The sequence below is a fragment of the Dermacentor albipictus genome, chromosome 1 (assembly GCF_038994185.2).
Source record: "Dermacentor albipictus isolate Rhodes 1998 colony chromosome 1, USDA_Dalb.pri_finalv2, whole genome shotgun sequence".
Classification (NCBI taxonomy): domain Eukaryota; kingdom Metazoa; phylum Arthropoda; class Arachnida; order Ixodida; family Ixodidae; genus Dermacentor; species Dermacentor albipictus.
This window is the reverse complement of record NC_091821.1, coordinates 145,683,346-145,703,531: the sequence shown is the minus strand read 5'-3', so window position 1 is coordinate 145,703,531 and position 20,186 is coordinate 145,683,346. Positions and strand designations below refer to the sequence as shown.

The window sequence follows — 20,186 nt, the reverse complement described above, 5'->3', positions numbered from 1 at the left end:
GTCAAATAAAAAACGGCATGAATCGACGCCGCCGACGGTGCGGGGAGCCTTCAATCGTCGACCAGACGGCGACACGGATTGCACGACGCTCGGCTGAGTTCTCTGTCCGCGGGCTGTTCGCACGCCCCCTGTTTTACCTCTCGTCTTTTGCGCTCAGGCTTATCTCAGATCAGACTGGCATTCGACACCCCAGTCGTAGCCGCTTGTATAAGTGCGTGGTCTCTCTCTCTCTCTCTCTCTCTCTCTCTCTCTCTCTCTCTCTCTATATATATATATATATATATATATATATATATATATATATATATATATATATATATATATATACACACACGCTTAGCTCATTTATCATTACAGTCATCAATCAGTAACATAATTCACTGCGCAAAGGAACACGTACGGCACATGTAGGCAGTTTGTGCGCTCGTCCTGTCCGTGCGTCGTGTTTACTGAATATTCGCCAAGTAACCGAACAAAACATTCTCAGGGTCCCTGGACTGAGGGTTGCTCCCACACTGCTCTCGCCATTCAAATATTCCCGCTTCATCTGGTTCCTGGTCGTTCGTAGCCAGCGGTCAACATTAGAGAGTTTTAGAATAGGGGCCCCAAAGAGCTTTGCGGGTGTTAGCGTTGGGGCACGCAGGAGTGAAGAGTTTTAGAATAGGGCCTTGCGTTTGCGGATAGCGTCTTGCGCTGACAGCGCCACTACGGCGTCTAAGGAAAACGATTAAAAATAATTAAATAAAATATACCATTTTATGATATGAATAGTAATTTTGACATGCGTGTATTCGCGTTTAATTACAATTTAGAGGTTATTCTTCAAGCAGCAAACAATTAGTTGTGCTTAGTTTTGAGCTACAAAACCAACTTTACGTGCCTTCACCAGCCAAGCTTAGCCGTGTTAGGCCTACGAGCCATAAAATCCACACTCGAATTCGGAATCAGCGGCGTCTAATGAATCAATCTTCATAACACACGCTAATTGAGAGAAAGCGATAACTGCAGTCATTTCTCCTAGCTTGCGAACTTCACGCGTTACTGCGAATCGAACCCAGTTTGGTGCTAGGTTAGAGCCGTCGCTTCGGTGGGTGCCACCATGTTTGTTGACGCAAAGGTTTTGGGAACGCTATTTGAGCTCCCGCTAAATCGGTGAAATAGCGTTCCCAACGCAAAACCAAAGCGCAGTTTGCGTCTCGCGCATGCGCAGTGGCTTCGACGCTATTTCTTTGGGGCCACAAAACGTTTGGGGCCCCTATTCTAAAACTCTCTATTGTGTACACTGCACTACGTTTTAAAAATGGTTTAAACAATGCTTAAGCTGAGCCGTGTGCTGTGAACAGCGAATATTAACTGTGCTACCTGAGGCAAGGTATAATGACTGTTGAGTTTAAAGTCCAACTCAGGAGCTATGAGACACGCTTTAGTTGAAAGTGCCGGATTAACTCTTCACCCAGTGCGCGGCCCATGACGTTTGCACATTCCGCCCGGAATGCGTCCGCCGGCAATCCACGTGTGCAGCAGCGGAAAGCCATAGTAACTGACCGCCCGCACTATATAGGTGATACAGATGGGCGTATGGGGCATGCCAGCTAAAAACGGCGAAATATGCTAGACCTTGCTGTAAAATAACTCCTAAACTTAGCACTATAGCCGCCCAGGGTATTCCAGGTGGCGACGCCCATCGACGACGAACTGAGGGGTCGCATTTTCTGAACCCGTTCTCACCCAAGGTCAGGAGAGAGAAACGCTGCGTGACCCAGACCTCAGAACAGGGTGAGCATTTAAGCCCTTTAGCAGTAGGACGTCTGGGATGTTTCTTGGCAGGCAGTAGACTGAAGCTCGTAGGCGCCCTGTCGACATCGGCCACAGGCTACAGCCGATTCGAATCACTTGTGATCGCCAGGAGTCGGCCGTAACGGGGCGATCCTGAGGCGACCAGAAGCGAGCAGTCTGATGAGAGTGCTTAGCTCGCGGTGTAATGGCAGAGTAATAAAGCGGTCACTTTGCACGGCTCGTGGCCATCGCCACTCTGGCTCCGTAATCGTGCCTCGGGCTGCTACTATAACGTACTAGTGGCGTCGCGCGCGGACAGGGAATGCGCGGCCTCTTGCCGCTCTTTCTGGCTGCGCGGCGCTGGGGGCGAGGCAAGGGTTGTGTAACTGGGCCAGTTCGTGCGAAGCGCACCTTGGGGCAGCGGGAGGAGGCAGGAAACGGTCCACCTAAGCGGTCTGCCCTCAGCGGCCTCGGCTTGTTTAGCGCGCTGTCTAAACGACTGGCATGGGCGTCATTACCCCGTAATGGCGTCTGGTTCCGCGGGCCCTCCCTTCGTGCCCGGCTGGCGGTAGGCGGAAACAAAGAGCGCCCCTCGTCCGAGACCGCCGCACGAATGGGGGTCGCGGCAGCGCCTCTGCTGCGCGGCGCAGTCGCCTTCCAGGCGAGCCCCGTTGCCTCTTTCTTGCCGTCTACGCGTGAATTCGCGTTCCTTCTTCGATTCCCCGGTTCGTCGCATGGCTAGCAAACTGGTCGTTGGAGGCGCTCGTCTCTTCTCCTGAGATATTTGCACTGCACCGGTGGCCTCCGCATTTGTTCCCCAACGAGCAGCTTCGGAATGCGTTTCGCTCAAAGTGGCTCGGCTGCGCTCAGCGATAGCACCACCGCGCATTCCTGGCTCGGCGCTGCACACTGCTCGTGACTCTACTCGTGCAAATGGAGCCGTGCCACTTAGGTGGTTGACTTTGCTCTCGAGCCTACTAGGATCGTCGTGCGGGAAGCACCGCCGGCAAGAAAAAGCCTGCGGGAATCGCGGCGGTCATCGCCAGACGGCATGGCACCCAATATCATACAGTGGGGAACATAGTAGCCCCCTGGCGCCGCCGCTCGCAGCGCTTCTTTTTTAACGATCGACACGAGAGCAGGCGAAGGGGTTGACCGAACGATGGTTCCAAGAATCGCAGCGCGGGGACGCGGCGGCGTCGTGGCTGGTCCCGTGGTTTGGTGGCGTCCCGACAGGTGCACCCGTCGCGGCAGAGCGTACGACTTTCCGGCTGTGTACACAAAAGACTTCAACGCCGGCCCTCAGGACATGCTCTGCTCCGCAGTGGCCACACCGCTTCAACCCCACTTCTCTTGCGTCTTCTTCTTTCTCTTCTTTTTCTTTCCTTCTTTGTCTTTTTTTAACAATGGAAGAATTTTGCCGTGTATAATTTCTGTTTTCAATTGTGCTTCAGTTTTTTTATGACCACGCGATGTGCTGTCATAGAAGAAAAAAAAAAAGGAAGAAGTCCCGCTGCGCTGCAGCATCTTGCTGGTTTAAACAGCCAGGCTAAACCCGACTGTTTCTGCGGAATTTGTCGTATCGCTTGAGGAAGCTCCACGACAAACTCAATAACTTATACCTAGAGACGCGCTGTCGGCCCACCATAGCGGCCTTCCGCACTTCAGTGGGTTTTCTTAGTTTGTAGAAGAGAGGTTTGTAGAAAGAAAGAAAGAAAGATAGAAAGAGAGTTTGTAGAAGAAGAGGTTGCTGACAATAATACATCTCCTCAAGTTTCTCGGCGGAAAGTCATGGGGCACATCGGTGCGATCAATGCTGCAGCTTTATAACGCCTTGTTCCTCGGCTTCGCAAGATACAGCCTCCCTGTGCTTGGAAACACCTGCAAAACAAACCTGCGTGTACTCCAGGGACTACAAGCTCAAGCCCTAAGGACGTGTCTCGGCCTTCCGAGGTGTGCGTCTACAGCGGCAACGATTGTCATAGCTCGAGATCACCCAATAACAACGTACTTGGTAACCGACGCTCTCAGAGCGCATATTCGCCACGTTGCCCGACTACCTTCTCACCACCTTGCCGCTCTACCCGCAGAAAGGCCACACGCAGCTATCAGTCGTATGATTGTTGCCAATCGCACCTCATTGCCAATGAACTACACGCCTGCAGCAAGACCATCCACACCTTTATGGTGCCTGCACAGACCTGAAGTACGCCTCACCATCCCAGGAATCACTAAAAAGGCTAACATGCCGTCGTTTGCCCTGAAGCAGGCCACATTACAACTTATACATGAGGTGCACAGCGGCCGCGTACACGTTTACATCGATGGCTCAGTCACATCTGCAAGTTCAGCTGCTGCTGTGGTGATACCAACAAGATCCATCGAAATACAGCTAAAAACGTCGCATGTATCATCAACGACAGCTGCTGAACTGGTAGCCTTGCGTGCGGCTCTCCATTTCATTCAGGAGGAACCACCGCATGCATGGTCAGTCTTCTGTGATTCCAAGGCAGCCCTACAGAGTGTACTCTCAGCACTGCGCCATGGATCACATGAACAGCTCGTCGCAGAGATCAGAGAAGTACACCATCGCATAGTTGACGAAGGACACGATATCATATATCAGTGGTTGCCTAGTCACTGTGGCATACACGGCAATGATCGAGCAGACGCAGCTGCCCGATCTGCCCATGACGGCGTCAGGTGCGTTGCCATTCCTCTTTCGAGAGCCGACGCAGCGAAAAAACTTGCCGTACTGGCAAACGACCTGACATTAGCTCAGTGGAATTCATCCGATTTCAGAAGTGCACGACTTCATACCCTGGACCCTACTTTACAACTCCGTATTCCGCCCGAACTTCCACGACGCGACTGTACCCTTCTAGTTCGTCTATGGCTTGGAGTAGCATTTTCAAATGCGTACTCCTTTCTTATCGGAATGTCCGACAACCCACTTTGTGACTTCTGCGGGTGCAATGAAACAATCGCGCACCTTCTTTGTGAGTGCTCTCGTTTCAACCCGCAAAGAGCAGTCCTCTCAGCCACCCTAGACAAACTGGACAAGCGCCCACTGTCAGAAAACAAGATCCTTGGACACTGGCCTACGCGAACATCAGCGCGATCGGCTATGAAGGCACTGCTGCGGTATTTAAAAGACACTGGACTTTCTGACAGATTGTGACTTCACTGTGTGACTCAGGATTGTACGGTGCACTGCATCACAGTAGGAACGCCTTTGCGGGCTGCGTGACAGTGCCCACAGAAACAGTTTGTGTGTACGTGCGTGTGTGTATAGTTTCTTTTTTTTTAATCCTTCTCCCTCTCACCTATCGCTTCCCCTTTCCCCTCCCCCAGTACAGGGTAGCCAACCGGAGATAATCTCTGGTTAACCTCCCTGTCTTTCCTTTGCCTTTCTCTCTCTCTCTCTCTCTCTCTTAGTTTGTAGGTTGATCACTAACGTTGCGGGAGTCTCGCCGTCCGATCTTGTGTTTCGCAGAAGGAAGATTAAATGGAAAACAAGAAAACGTATCCCCGCAAGTACGATGCTTTATTTCAATGTGCCGAATTCGGTCCGCGTTTGGAGTTGCCAGTCCTGTTCAACAGCTACAGTGTATGCGCAAGGAGCAGGACTTGTTGGGTTGGGTAGCGGGTGAGTAGTGGCACGGTATTTATCTTCGGCGGTGCCGTGCTTTCGTTGGAAGCTCTTCGTGTCGCGAGCAGCTTCCGCCTTCTCTCTCTCTCTCTCTCTCTCTCTCTCTCTCTCTCGAGTCCTCTGCTCTTCCTTTAGTTTCTGCTTTCCTCTGGCTCGCTTCTTTCAGCTTATCACATCACAGATAAGGAAGCATTTCGTAGTGTGTGTTAGTGCCACTCGGTATGTATATAGGGTTCTTCTGCCGGTTAAGAGAGAAGGCAGGGACAATTAAATGGATTTTTTAAGCATTGTTGCAGGACGCCTTCGTAGATTTTGCAAGTTCTCAACTGCAACTGAAGCATGTATGTAGTGAAACATTGCGCATAGGATATTTTCCTGAATTTAGCAGATTGCCGGCTGCAGTAGCGGCAAGAGCTGGCTGTTTTTGTGCTGAAATTTTTGTGCTGAAAGAAATACTCTACAATGGATCACATCCGTGTCATTAATCAGGTAATCGAGAAATCCGCAGCATACAATCAGCCTCTCTATATGGCTTTTTTAGATTACGAAAAGGCATTTGATTCAGTAGAGATACCAGCAGTCATAGAGTCGTTACGTAATCAAGGAAAGTAAGAATTAAATTATGTGGTTTTACCTGCCAGAACCACGATCTCATTATAAGGCACACTGTAGTGGAAGCCTCCGGAAATTTGGACCACCTGGGCACCTAAATCTAAGTACATGGGTGTTTTCGCATTTCGCCCCCATCAAAATACGGCCGCCATGGCTGGGATTCGATCCCGCGGCCTCGTGCTTAGCAGCCTAATACCATAGCCACTAAGCAACCACGGAGGGTACGTAATCAAGGAGTACTGACCGCTTGCATAAATATCTTGGAAAATATCTACAGAGATTCCACAGCTACCTTAATTCTACAAAAGAAAAGTAGGAAGATACCTGCAAAGAAAGGGGTCAGATAAGGAGACAGGCACGTATCCAGGATTTTTTTGCGGGGAAGGGGGGGGGAGGGGCAATCTAGGGTAATATTTACATGCAAATGAGGGTGAAGGGGTTACCTTTGCTAGTGCAAATGTCAATAATGCCCACCGTTGGCCATAAAGATGCGTAAACCCGCAAAATAGAAATTAAATAAGATGTATCTCACAGGTACGCCTGTGAGATAGACCTCTCCTTTACTTGACAAACAAGGAACCACTTCAAATGGACTCGCGCATGAAAGAAGCGCAGGAAGAACACTGCCAAGTAAAAGTAAACAAGCGAAAGTGTAAAATTAAGATTTCTAGTAGCGTTTTTGGAATTAGCTCAGGAAGAATGATAGAGAAATACATATTTGCGAAACAGTTACAGTTCTTCTGGATCCCTCGTTTACTGATCTACCAAGTGCCACAACCGACTCGTATTGTTATTTGGGAAATTGCGTAACGATGCATGGCCGCCAGTCCCGTACAACCGCGTAGAGCGCAGGACGCTGCGGTTGAAGACGTACTGCGCCCTCCGCGGAAGGTTAGAAAAACACCCACATAAACATAGCAGAGAAGTGGCTGCGTCAGGCGGCTCCACTGATAACTGTAGAAGCGTCATTCAAAGCACACGCAATCATTCTTCACTTCCGCCAGTGTTTTCTTTGTTTCCTTTTTAAATAAAAAGATGTTGATCCATAAATATTTTCACAAACAACGGTAAATCTGTTAATTTTCGCTTTTCCTTCCTCTTTGGCTGTTGCCTCGGCTTTCTCCCTTAGTAGATCGCTTAATTTCTCAACTCCTTGATCCTCTTGTTTCCAGTTGCCAACTTTTCACGAAAAGTGCTGTGCAATTAGGGAAAAAACGAGACGAAGTAACGGGTGACATTCATATTGCTTATGGGTTTAATGGTTACTGTATAGAGTTTCATAATGGACGCTGTTTCGCATGATTTTATTTTCCACCTTATCTAACCCATATCGCGGGTATATGGTTCCGAGGATATGCCAGCGTCGCGGCGAGCCGTCACTCGCGGAAATAATGAAGCAAAAGAAAGTTACGCGCAACTGGCGTTTTCTCCGGCCGCAGCTCGTTCCTCGAGCACACAGACCAGCTGACTACTAACCTAATTGCTTTCCTGGTTCCTGGTCCAGTCTAAACAAAGAAGGTTGAACTAACGAAGCAACAGCGATGCGCGTGACCGTTCCAATAGATGGTGACAACTGAACGCATCTCGAGTTAATCGCGCGGGCACCGAATCGATAAGAAAACTGGCCTTCACCCACGAGGAGATGCCGATAACTATCGCCATTCAAAAGGAGAGAAAAAGGCAGCAATATCTTAACCACCAAATAGCTGTCAAGTTTTCGGCTTCTTTAAACGCCGAAAAAAAAATCGCACGCAGCATGTACGTTGCCACAAAAAAATGGATTGGTCGTTTCTGAACCCCCTCTACAGCGCAACGAAACGTAATTGATCCTAAAGTGAATATTAAAAATTTTGCAGAATTCATCTTATTCAACTGATTAAGCGGAATGTAAAAAAAAAAATACTCTAAGGAGCGCCACATCACGGCAAACCATATGCCGTTGGTTTCATTCAGCTGCGTCTGAGCACTTCTTTTTAAATCCTTGGCACAATTAAGTTACGTGAAACACCCTGTGTATTGGTGCTGACAAGCGTCTCGCAGATGACGAGCACTGACCACGTTATGGCGCAGCATGACTGCTGCAAAAGAAGGAAGTCAGCGCTCATCGTCCGCGCGCGAGTCGCGTGCGTCAGTGGGCGCTCAGCTGCGCAGAGGCGCCCGTCGCCGCATATCCCTGGCAGCCGGTCGCAGAGGCGCGGCATAGCGCACGGGCCGTACTACATCACGCGGCCTGCCGTCGTGGTGGACAGGTTGCGGCGCGTTTCTGCCGCGGTTGCCCGCGCTGCGGGCGCGCAGAGCGACTGGCCGGATCGCTTGGCCGGCTGAGTTATGTGCCACGTGGCCCCGATCTCGCAGCGCTGTGGCCGGCCTGCGCGGACGTCACTTTGCCTCGACCTAGTCTGCAGAAAATGTGGCATGGGACGCCGCCCGGTTGCCGAGCGAACAGCTGGTGGAAGAAAAATGGCGATAGGTGTATCTTTGTTGAGAAAAGGTAATAGTTGAACATTGTTTCTCACGGCGACGGACGTTATCGACTGTTTATGAGGGGCACGTCTGGGTCTTTATTTTTTCGGACTAGAACACCCAGCGACAGCTGCTCGCCATAATGGACGGTGTTCGGCTTTTTTTTTAGTCTTGTTTCTTCTCGAAAGATTTGTGATACGGCAGCCAAGCGTAAAAGCGAGCGGTCGTTAAGGAAAAAATAAACCCAGGACAAAAGAGGCTCGAGCCACCTTCTACCGCGGAAGCGACATTGGCACGCTCATCTCTGACAGCATCTTTACTGCACTTGCTTACAGATGCTTGCCTTCACGCGCACATACCGCAAGAGTGTGTGTGTGTTTGTTTCTTCGTACTTGCTTTCAGGCGAACGGTTCACGGCGCGGTCATTTACGAGGCCCATCAGCGCGGTTCTCCATTGTGTGAACGCACGTGCGCCGACGCGGCGCCCCGCCAGGCGCCGATCACACCTAAAGCACCTCGGTGGTGCTAAAAGTGCTACGGGGGCTCTGCCTATGCGGAACCGAGACACCTAGGAAGGGTGACCCCCTCGCTTTAAATTGCCCCGAAAGAACAGTTTCTGCCATGCGCGCGCAGACTGCCTTGCCCTTGGCCCTCGCTGGGAGCTGTAAACGCGGTTCGATGAGGCTGCCTGCCGCAGGGCGATGGAGGCGAGACAATGGCACCAGGGAGCCCCGGCCAACCGGTTGCGCCAACCCGCTCGGCCCCAGCGGGGCACCCCGCCGGATGCGCCCCTCGCCGGGCTCTTATTCCCGCCCCGCAGCGTCGTGGTCATCACGCAGGCTTGAGCCGTCTCAGCTGTAATGTCGTTCTTGGCTTTGCGCGTACGCCATGCTTCAAGGCGAGACAAGTCACCGGGGCGCTGTTTCTCGAAAAAAGAAAATCCTGGCCTCAGGCCTTGCGCAAGAGCATGTGTGCGTGCGCTAGCAAACACTTTTGTAGTATGTATCACCCTAGCATAGCCCTTCAGGTATGCCCGGTTGACGTGCCACGCTTTAGGGGCGCATCTTCCCAATAAAGTGACCGTCGACCACAGTGATACTTCTATATTGTATCGTTCCCGTTCGTGATGCCAACAAATACCAGAGAGAAAGGTTCACTAGACATAACCATGGGGGGAAACCGTTTGCGATGACTTTCCCGAATAAGATGTGACACTGATGCCATCTTCGACTGGTCGTTTCTGAGCGCTCTGGAGCGCTCTCGCGAGCGGCGTTGTCTTCGGCTGGTTGAAAGAGGGTGCCCGCCCTGCGTTCGGCTGGTTCTTCTCGATTGCTCTCCTCCACCTTCGAGCGCTCTGAGGCGCTCCGAGCCCTGTCGTCGGAGCAGTCGTCGAAATTGAAACGTCATCGCAGAGCCGCGTCGCTGCTGTTGGCGACGGCCCACCGTAACCTAGGAAACCTAGGCCACTGCGACGAACGCTCGTCCCGCCGGCGCGTCCGCCGGTTTTCCCGGCAGCGCCGGGAGCTTTCGATAAGCGAAACACCGGACGTTGGTAGTAGTCACGTGGTTTAGCATCTGCCATTGCCTCCTCCGAGAGCGAGTCGCACGTTTGGCTTGCGCGCTCGTCCTCTACCTCTGAGCTCGGGGAACGCCGGACCTGCCCGACTGTGCTTCGGGGTATGGAAGAGACCAGCCGAAGATAGCATGAGAAACACGCTCGAAGTTTGCGCTGGGGCTTCCGCTTTCATACATGGTGGAATGCAATGCAACGCTAGTGGCCTATAATTATGCCGTAAAAATTAATCCGGAGCCTTCCACCTATAATTTCACTACTACGGCCAAACTGCCCGTGAGGCGTAAAACCGCGCCAATTACGCTATAGTGCTGGGACTGGACATGACGGGGCATGCGCGCCGTTCTTCGCGCTTTTCGCTGTGTCAGCGACCCTGCGCGATTCTATCCGCATCGCCCGCGGAGCGAGCCACCCTTATCGGTGACCATCGCTGAGTGACGCTGTTTCTTTTCTGTTTTCGTACATTTCGCATCTCCACTGTCTAGTAGTTTCTTTTTGCTCTTCCGCCGTATCTGATCATTCCCAAAGGGAAAAAGGTTGAGGGCCTTGCGCGGCATTCGATCTACTGCGCAGTTTTCACTTAGGCAGGGTCCAGTCTGCAACGCGGCGTTCACGTGCTACGTCAGTAATTGCTGCGAAAAGCCCTGTCATGGGGATGTAAGGAAATGCGCTTTGTTACTAACATTTCGGAAGCGCTTTGTTGGAGGCACAGTGTTGCTTTTCAAAGCCGCGTACATTGCGGGTGTCTTAGTGGTGCTCTATTGAGTGATGGAAGTTCTACTTAACCGAGCTCCTTCGTCAGCACTCGCCCCAGGATGCCTCTGCACAAGTAAGAAAGAGCATTCAGTCATATTTTAGTTTGCTACGTTCCTTTTTCTTTCTTTTTTGCTTTGGCAGCTTGGAACCTTGTAGACATTTGTGGAAGGAATTGTGCGATTTTGCGCAGCAGAGCTCCGTGCCCTGTATGCAGAGGCTTTGCGCATTGCAGGACTGAGCATTAATGATTGTGCGCGCAACGTATACTACGTCCACATTTAACCAAATGCACGTACGGTGAGGTGCGAGTTCTTAGTTGTCGTGTGTTAAAGGCTTGCATTGTGAGCGGTGGTGTAGACGGCGCGTTTATTTTTTGCCCGCATGAGAAACACGTAAGCTAACAATACATTTCTTGAAGCCAAGTGCCATTTCGGGCGATAGTTCAGGCAGAATTCAATAACCTGTGGCTCTTTATGACTTTCTACCCGTGTACATGATTTGAGCTCTCGGAGCGGTGGCAATATCCATTTGTGCGACTGAGCTCACTTCAGCACGCGCACTTGTGCACGTTAAGGGGTGGAAATGTGGTAAAGGCTGTAGAGCAGAAAGAGGGGAGAGAGTGGGGGTGCGCTTCAGCCGCTGTTAGAGCTGCGGCCCTCCCGATATCGCAATACAACCCATAGCACTCGTCACCTGAACTTTCTCACTACTGTTAGATGTCCTTGGACTTAGAAATGGTGAGGTTTGTACTGCTCGCAAAACGAAAGTGAAAGCGGAACGCGCGCGTTGTTTCCGGATTGCTCGGCGCTTACCTGCTTTCGTGCCCAGCCGACACGCGCGATAGCGTGTCATGGTTTCGCCCTTTCGCATCCTATGTACGACCACTAGGAGGGAAAGTGTCGAATGATATTGGTCTGATCTTAAGAAAGAACTTTAGCTCCGGGCCTCCTATCTATAGATACACGGCAAAGGAGAAATCGTTTTTCTCGGCACCCACTGCACAAAATTTGATGAGGCTTGTTCCATTCAAAAGAAAAAAACTTAAAATCTATTGACTGTTGGCTGCGAGTTCATGACTTAGGTCGTCAATATTTTAATAAAAAAATGACAAAAATCGCAAATTTTCAAAAACCAAGCTATGACGTTTACAGTTTTGTAACTCAGCAATGAAAAATGATATCACGATTCTGTAAACGGCACCTAATAGAATATCTAAAGCGGACAAAATTGATATATTATGCGCGGCTCTCGAATAGACCACTAATTTGTGAGCGGAAGTTTTGCAAAACCCTTGTAAATAATGCAACGAATTCACGTAATATATAAATTGACATATAAAATTTGTCTGCTTTGGATGTTCTAATGGATGCAGTTTACAGAAAAGCGATATCTATTCTAGGTACAGAGGTGCGAATTTGTAAACTTCGTGCTTCTATTTTTTTCAAGCCTACTAATTTTTGAAAATTCCATTTACAAAACTCAGGCGCTAAATAGAAATTTCGCTTCGATAGTCACTAGAATTTAACTTTCTCGCTCAAACACAACAAATTTTAATAAAGTCATCCAAGTGGTTATCTGAGAAAAGCGTTTCTGCGTTTTACACGTATTGGAATAGGCGTAATCGTAGTTGGACCCGAGCTAAAGCTTGCTCTTAAGAGAAACGTAGCAAGAAACTTGTAATGCATAACTGGTGCGTTATGATGTTATGGGACACATTGTGGCGCGACTGTCGTGCTTAAGCGCTCACGCTCCTTCTGAGCGTGAGTACCGTTTATAATCACTGGCTACATGGAAAGCTAGTTGAAAGCTACGGGTTAATTTTGATCACCATGGGGCGCGATCGGGGATCGTTCGAAGCACGCGTTCAGTTTCGCCTCATGGGCGACTGCCGAGCGCGGCTGACAACGTGGCTGCCGCCAGTCGTTTTGAGGCGAAGCTGAACGCGCGCTTCGAAAAAACGAACTCCGATCGCGCCCCTGGTGTTCTTTGACGTGCACCGTAATATCGGCCCCGGAACGTTTTTGGAGGTATTTGTCTCCGTCGGAATGCGGCCGTTGCGGTTGGGCATGGCGCCTGTGGACTTGTGCAGCCGCAAAGCGCCTTATGCGCGCTGGGTGGTCGCCCATAGGCAATGCCTCAAATGTTTATTAGTCTGCCGAAAAAAAAAAAAAAAGCTATTTTTCTCGCTCGCTTTTCGCATCCGAGTCTCACGTGTTTGCGGCGCATACTTTATTCATTATGTGCTTGATCACAATAGTGCCCTTTTCATGGGAGCGCGGTACGGAACAGGGACCAGCGGCAAATTCACGCACCTGCGCTGAATTTAAGCGCGCGGAACTCGTCGTACTGACCAAGCGATCGAAAATTTAAAAAGAAAGAAGGAAAAGAAAACAGGATTGTTTTGCTCGCTTCAGAAACCGTGGCATAGCTCGGAACAGTCCTACAGCTGCCCGGGAAGCGCGCGTTAACACGCGCCGTCGTCGGCGCGCACGTGTTGTCCCCGCTCGCGGCCGTGGCATTGCCCACGGCGTGGTGCGGCCTCCGCGGGAGCATCCGTGGGCTGCGTACAGAAGCAGCGGGGGAAGCTCGTTACGGCGGTGCCTCGGCCGATCACCGGAAGCGTAACGCCGTGCGGCTTCTGCCAGAGATCGCCCACGGCTCTGCACCCGCGCAGCGCCGGCGGTCGTATGCCGCACATCTCACTCACGTGGTCGGCGTCCCGTATTGTGGAAGGTTATTGGTACCGGCCTTTGGTTATTTAAAAAAAAAAAATTAATCCTTGGGTTTTACGTGTCGAAAAACCATATTATTATGAGGCACGCCTGTGTGGGGGACTCCGGGCTAACTTTGACCACCTGGGATTCTTTAATGTGCACCCAATGCGCGGTACAAGGGTGCTTTTGCATTTCGCCCCCATCGAAATGCGGCCTCCGCGGACGGGATTTGATCTCGCGATCGCGGGATTAGTAGCGTGACACCAAAACTGCTACACCACCACGGTGGGTCCTTGGTTATTGCCACTGAGCAATATGAAAGCACTGCGCTTGTGCCCCTGAAACGGTTCGGACAAATTTTGTAGACGCGTAGGGTACAGCTCAAGTTAATCATTTGCACCACAATTTGTGTGAAGCGTCTCATATTAGGAGGGCTATGGACGATTACAAGTTACCCTCCTCCATAGTCATGCATTTTCTCCTCAACTCGTTCGCCTAGTGATCGGGGCTAAGCTCCGCCTTCACTGGCTCTGCGTCATGATGGCACGTCATGTCGTCGACTTCCGGTTCTCTAGGAGCGAGCGCGCGAAGCCTCTCCAAACTCTCCGCCAGCTGCTTGGCAGTCGACCTCAAGCGAGAGCTATCGCAGCAGCGTGCGTTGCGAGCATTCTGTCGCAGCGCCGAACCTGTCTGGCATTCCGGTAACCACAGGCGAGCTGGGCGTTTCGAGGGAAGGAAGCATAAACTCAAGCTGAGGAAGGAACTTTAGCGTAGACCCTTTCCAGGGTCCCTTTAAGCTTGGACTGTCTTTGCAATGTGCATTACGTAGTGCGTCAGATTATATTAGGATTGTTCATCATGTTTCGCCGTTCATGATCATTGATCATGAACGGCGATACTATACATCTATACTGGATCCGCATACAGGTTCCTTTGACTAAACATTGAGTTACTACATGATCTTTCTCACACGGCGATGTTCTCACACGCAACCTTATTGCGGGATGTTATGTATATACCTGGGAAGTTAAATAGGTGTATATTGGAGGGTGTTAGCGCGAAAAACACCCATTTAGCACCCTTAAGGTTAATCTTTAGTCAACGTGTCTTTTGAGCATATACAATAACTGTAACTTTACATATTGTATTGGGGAGATCTGACTAAAGAATCTTTCGGATTTCTTCTGCAGGAAAATCCATAAGTAGGGCGCAGTCCTTAATCAAGCACTGTAATATGCCTCGTGTTCGCGCCTGCGTGTGGGTTTTGTCTGCCTATGTTGATTATCTCTCATTTGTCTTTAAATGTAATCTTCGATGTTATTGTACAAAGTGCATGTAATACTATAGTCTAACACCCACTTCTCATTAAAGTCTCACCTATCCGATCATTATTGTGGATGGTATCGCTTTTGTTGCATGCTAATAACTGGAGGGGTGGAACCGGACATGGCAAAATACTTGCGTGGCAGGAACACTCGCTTCGTTTTCGTTTTGTGCGCTGACTGGATGTGAGTGTCGCCGAAATCGGCCGATTGAGGCGCTTGGTAGCGTCGCGTGTCAGAACACACGTATGTCGTTGCATTATCAGCATTTCTCACTGCGGCGTGCTCATTGTCGAGAATGAAGCAACATGCTGCTCGAAGTACGAAATGTGCGTACTGGCAGCAGTGCCATCAGCTTGTGCACTGCACGCTGATCACATATCTCCACTCGCTCTATTCCCTCTGAGTGTTCTTATACTTGTCTTCATTTACTTAACTGCGAACTGAACTTCGCAAGTGTTCGTGCTCTGAGACCGTATTGAGTGTTTTTCAGTACTTTTCGTGCTTCTTATTTTATTTTTGTTTACGACGAAGAGTAGCCGGTGCCTATGGCACCGGCTACTCTCTCTCTCTCTCTCTCTCTCTCTCTCTCTCTCTCTATATATATATATATATATATATATATATATATATATATATATATATATATATATATATATATATATATCCGTTTAGACTGACGCAGCGGAAAATGGTAGGAAAGGGTCATTTGTTGGAACATATATGAACTGCGTTGTACTGCTCCTTGTTGCAGGAGAAACATTTGTTGAAAGTTGTTCATACGTTGACGATCGCAAACCATGTTTGAGCTAGCTCTTCATGTAATGTAGACAACTTCGATGATGATAATATTGTGGCGTACTGTCTGTAATTCGTTTTCCTTTGTTTCCGGATTACGATATGCACTGTTTTCGTTTCGCAGCCGGAAGAATGCAGTCCTGCTTCGCACTCAACTCTCCGTCCGAGTTCACGCGATCATCGGTAAGTGCAATTTTTACCGCATTCCTGCCGTATTTGCCAGAAAACCGCAACCTCGTGCAACTTGTCCGCTCATAGCTTAGCATGTTCTTACCCGTGACTTGAAGAAAATTGATTGTTTTCTATGTCCTTTACATGAAATGAATATTTATATGAAGCGGTCTTGCGGTGTTAAAAATGAAATTGGAAGCGAGCTTTAAAAAGACGAGGACGGAAACCAATAGTGCGAGAGCATTTCCAACCTATTACTGCAGTTGATAGAGAGGTCGTGCCTGGATAATAAAAATGTAGGATTAGAGGCATGAGCGAAATCGATACTATCGTGCGCGTATTTATTTATTTATTTATTTTAATTACTTGGCCTCCTTGGGCACGCGCGGACGAACGGAGAGCGTTTTTTTTTTTGTGGCTTTCTGCACTAATAGCCAACCTGAACACGAATTCCTCCGTTTCATTCTCTCCGAGCGACATTCTCTTTGAATACAGCCTAACGGTTGTTGTCCGCGCTAACCTCGTAAGCCGACCAGACTCATCATTCATGCGCACAAGTGGGCGTTGTCGTCGGGATCCTTTTGGTCCAACGCGATGCATCACGGGTTAGTTTCTTTGTCGTTGTTAAAAGCAACCGGCCTGCCTGGTTTTCCTCCGCGCAATCGTCATTAGTGGAAAGTTACCGCAGTTCCATTGGCTGTGGGAGGCTGCCGCAACGGTGTCGACGGGACCTGCAAGCGGAAAAGGGGAGAACGTGCAGGCTTGGTGCGCTTTAAGTTCAGCGGCTGCATGTCCGTTGGGGATTGATCACTTCTGTCAAACGCCAGGCCGTACCGGCTGCTGAGCTGGAGTTCCAAAATAAAACCCTGTTGTGTCGCGTGCCTGTCGCCCGAAGCACAAACCGAGACCGAACGTAGTAGCTTTGCACCGTAAATGGTGCGGCAAGAGAAATGGGCTTATACTCCACAAGCCTCGCGGCCCAGGTGTGCACCGTAGCTATGGCGTCCTGTTCTTTATTCACGCTTGTGCATCGCATACTTAATTGCCTGTTCACCTTCTGCCGTTTGAATATGCTCGACGGCGCCAACGAGGCCTGTGCAGCTTATTACTTGTGATGATGTGCGTCTGCATTCTCGGATCACCATTGCAAGCTCTGGCGTCTTATCCGGACTAGCGATGCATGACATGTTAGCCGCGTCGGTAGTAAGTGCGCCTCTTCTGTCTATAGGACAGTCTTGGCATTTCTGATAGGTTGTGAACTCGTGCCTCGCGACTGAACGTGCGCGTTTCATTCTCTCGCGGAGTCCAACTGCGTAACTTGTGTCAAGACCTTGACCAAGCTCTTGCGAGACGAAACTACCTTCAACAGAGCGTGCAATATGTTTTCACAACGCGTCTAGTGTGTCTCGCGCACTGAAACCACGTGAATAGCCCTTCATTGTTCAGCACTTGGGAAACTGTAAACGGCTGGCACCACCTGTAACGCGCAGTGAAGTTTCCGATGCCTGCTAAAAGAAAGTAAAATACTACAGCCCTTTAACCACGTGGAAACTTCATTTAGCCGATTGGAGCTCGTCTGTGTATATAGTCCTGCGGTAATGGAGTTTTTGAGGGAGCGTCAATGCTCCTCTACAGCTGTTTCTGTTTGCATCGCATGCAGTTCATGAGGCATCGTCGCCGTCCGGCTTGTACAGGTGCATAGCTTATGTTGGCCTCAAAAATTGTTACGTTTACATTTATGTTTATAAAATGCTCTCCCGAAGCTTGTTCAGATGGTCCTTGTATGCTGCATTCGGGCAATTTTTCGGGCTCTCTTGGTTTTTCCGTGCACTCAGAATTGATAACACGAAGTGAGCTACGCCTTAATCAAGAAATGATTCAGGCTAGCGGAGTTTGGCATTTCTGTTCGATTAACAAGGGGTACTTTCCGTACTTTGCAGAGAAGCTGCTCAACTCGACAGGACGAGAACTGCGACGGGCACTGTTCTCTCTCAAGCAGATCTTTCAGGTGAGTCGCGTGTTATTAGGAATTTCGTATAGATTTGAGGGCATACACTTCGTTATATTTCTCTCGAAATGTATATGCGATGACAACAGTCATTTTGCCTTCGTTTGTGAAACTGAAATGTTTCGTGTAATAGATTTACTATGATTGCTTGGCGTTTATTTCTTTTGGTTCATTGTGCGGCGCCCGTAAACTAAGGTGAACGCCGGTTACGGCTGACTGAATCATTAGTGCCGCGGTGTGTTTGAATGAGCTGGCGCTGCTTCAGGTCCACTCGCGTGCCCACAGACCTTCCGTATAGTTGACCTCACTATATCTTTCGCTTTCATGCGAAGTGTACCAGTTCGAGACATCGCAAGGGAGACTGATCGCTGCGGTGAATGTTATGTCGTTACCATGTTAGGTTGCTTAGTCGGCAAAAGTTGTCAACTATACGGGCGCTGTAGGAACCCGCTTACATATGTGTTTTATTTCTAGTGTAAGTCCACATTTGGTGAAATTTTTTAAGAGTTTTTTAAGGACATTAGACGCTCTATTTGACAAGTGACGAACGGGGTTCTCCGCAGCGCCTGCTGTTTTTTCTTTTGTTTTTAATTTATTTATTTAAAAGGCTCAGTACACTTCCCTGAGGCACTCCAGGTGATACTGGAAGTTTCTTGGATGAGTGGTCATTAATTGAAACTAACTGTATGCAGTTAGTCGGATAAGGAGCTACCCAATTCACGAAGTAGGTTGGAAGGTTAATTGATTGTAGTTTATTAATAAGCTTGCTATGTGATACAAGATCGAACGCTTTCCTGAAATCTAAAAATATTACGTCAATTTGTCCGGACCTATCAAGAACAGTGGCGAAATTATGAATAACTGTTGTTAATTGTGTTACAGTAGAAAAACCCTTGCGAAAACCGAGTTGGCAAGAAAAAAGTGTGTTGCTATCACATACAAACTTATTTATTTCATTAGCTATGTTATGTTCAAGTAGTTTGCAACATGATGAAGTTAGTGATATAGGACACTAATGTGTTGCTAATGTGGCATCACTTTTTGTCAGTACAGGCACAACACGCGTGCCAAGAACCAATCTCTAGGCAGGGTAGCTGAAGACAAGGATACCTGAAATATAACAACTATGAAAGGTGCTAATGCTTCGGCATACCTCCTCACAAAAACGGTAGTTATATCATCTGGACCTGGGGAGGATTTAGTTGTGAGGTTGAGTAACGTTGAAACGGCACCTGATAGTGACACATTATCAGGTGCAGAGTTGCATGGCGTATGGTTAATGTAGTGTAGTATGTAGTATCAGAGTTAGAAAAAAATATTGTGCAAGTATCGATTAAAATATTGCTCCGAAGCGACAAATTGAACAAATAGTTTTGATCATTCAGTTTAGCATTTAAACTCGCGTTAACATAACATTTGCTGTACTGGAATAGAGAGGACTGCAATACTTCAAAGGTGTCAAAATTGCCTCCCGACTAGCCGCTCGAGGCACTTTGCGTGTATTCGCGGGCTTCTTTCACGCTCGGAAAAACACTTTTATGTAGTACGTATTGAGCAACAGAAAGCTGTGTCGGGAGTTTTTCATGTCGCTGTACAATTTCCTCATTGACACTTTTAATCCACTTATAATATTTGAGAAGTTGATTGAATAATTAAGAGTAATTATCTAATTCGGTGGAATGAAAAAAATTATTTGAGTATCTCCAAGCGACGGAAAAAACAACGTTACCTTTGTTCTGTCCAGCTACGTGGCATTTGCATACTTTTTAACTCTGGCTAGCGTTAGCTGGGACACCCTGTATATGCACGTGTGGGCGTTTCAAAAAAGCTCCTCCGCAGTGGCGCCCGGGAATCGGGGCCGGGATGCATCCGGCGCCCGCGCTTCGTCATTCGGCACTGGCAAAAGCGAGTGACAGGCCCCAGGCGCTTTGAAGGAACGCTGACTCTTGGTACGCGGCGCCAGCCGAACTTGCACAAGCTTGTGTAAACACGAGCGCATCGCCACCCGGCGCATCGGATAGGGACAGGAAGGGTCGCGCAATACGGTTTCCGATAGCGATGCCACGGTTGAGAAACTTCGTCTGTGCGCATTCATTTCATACATATATTATTCTCCTAGCTCTTCTCCTTTCCGGTCGCCAGTTTTCGCCGCCGGGCCGTGTGTGAATCAAGTGATCGAAGGGGATTCTGCAGTCGAGAGCGATCCGCTTTGAATTCTTGTGCCGCAGTTTTCTTTCTTTTTTTTTTGTGATCAGCAGTTGTGCGGTCTGGCAGTCGCACGTTGTTACCGCGCACTGGTTTACTGAAATGAGCACATTTTCCTTGAGATCGTCCTCTTTGG

At 49.1% G+C, this 20,186-nt stretch overlaps 1 protein-coding gene across 1 annotated transcript in view; it reads left to right on the top strand.

Annotated features, from left to right (window-relative positions):
• The window catches only part of Fhos (Formin homology 2 domain containing), a 289,796-nt gene that overhangs the window by 201,331 nt on the left and 68,279 nt on the right, over nt 1-20,186 (top strand). Inside the window, exons 8-9 of the mRNA XM_065443135.2 lie at nt 15,791-15,849; nt 17,778-17,845. Of these exons, the coding sequence (XP_065299207.1) occupies nt 15,791-15,849; nt 17,778-17,845 (127 nt within the window). The remainder of the gene's footprint in view (nt 1-15,790; nt 15,850-17,777; nt 17,846-20,186) is intronic.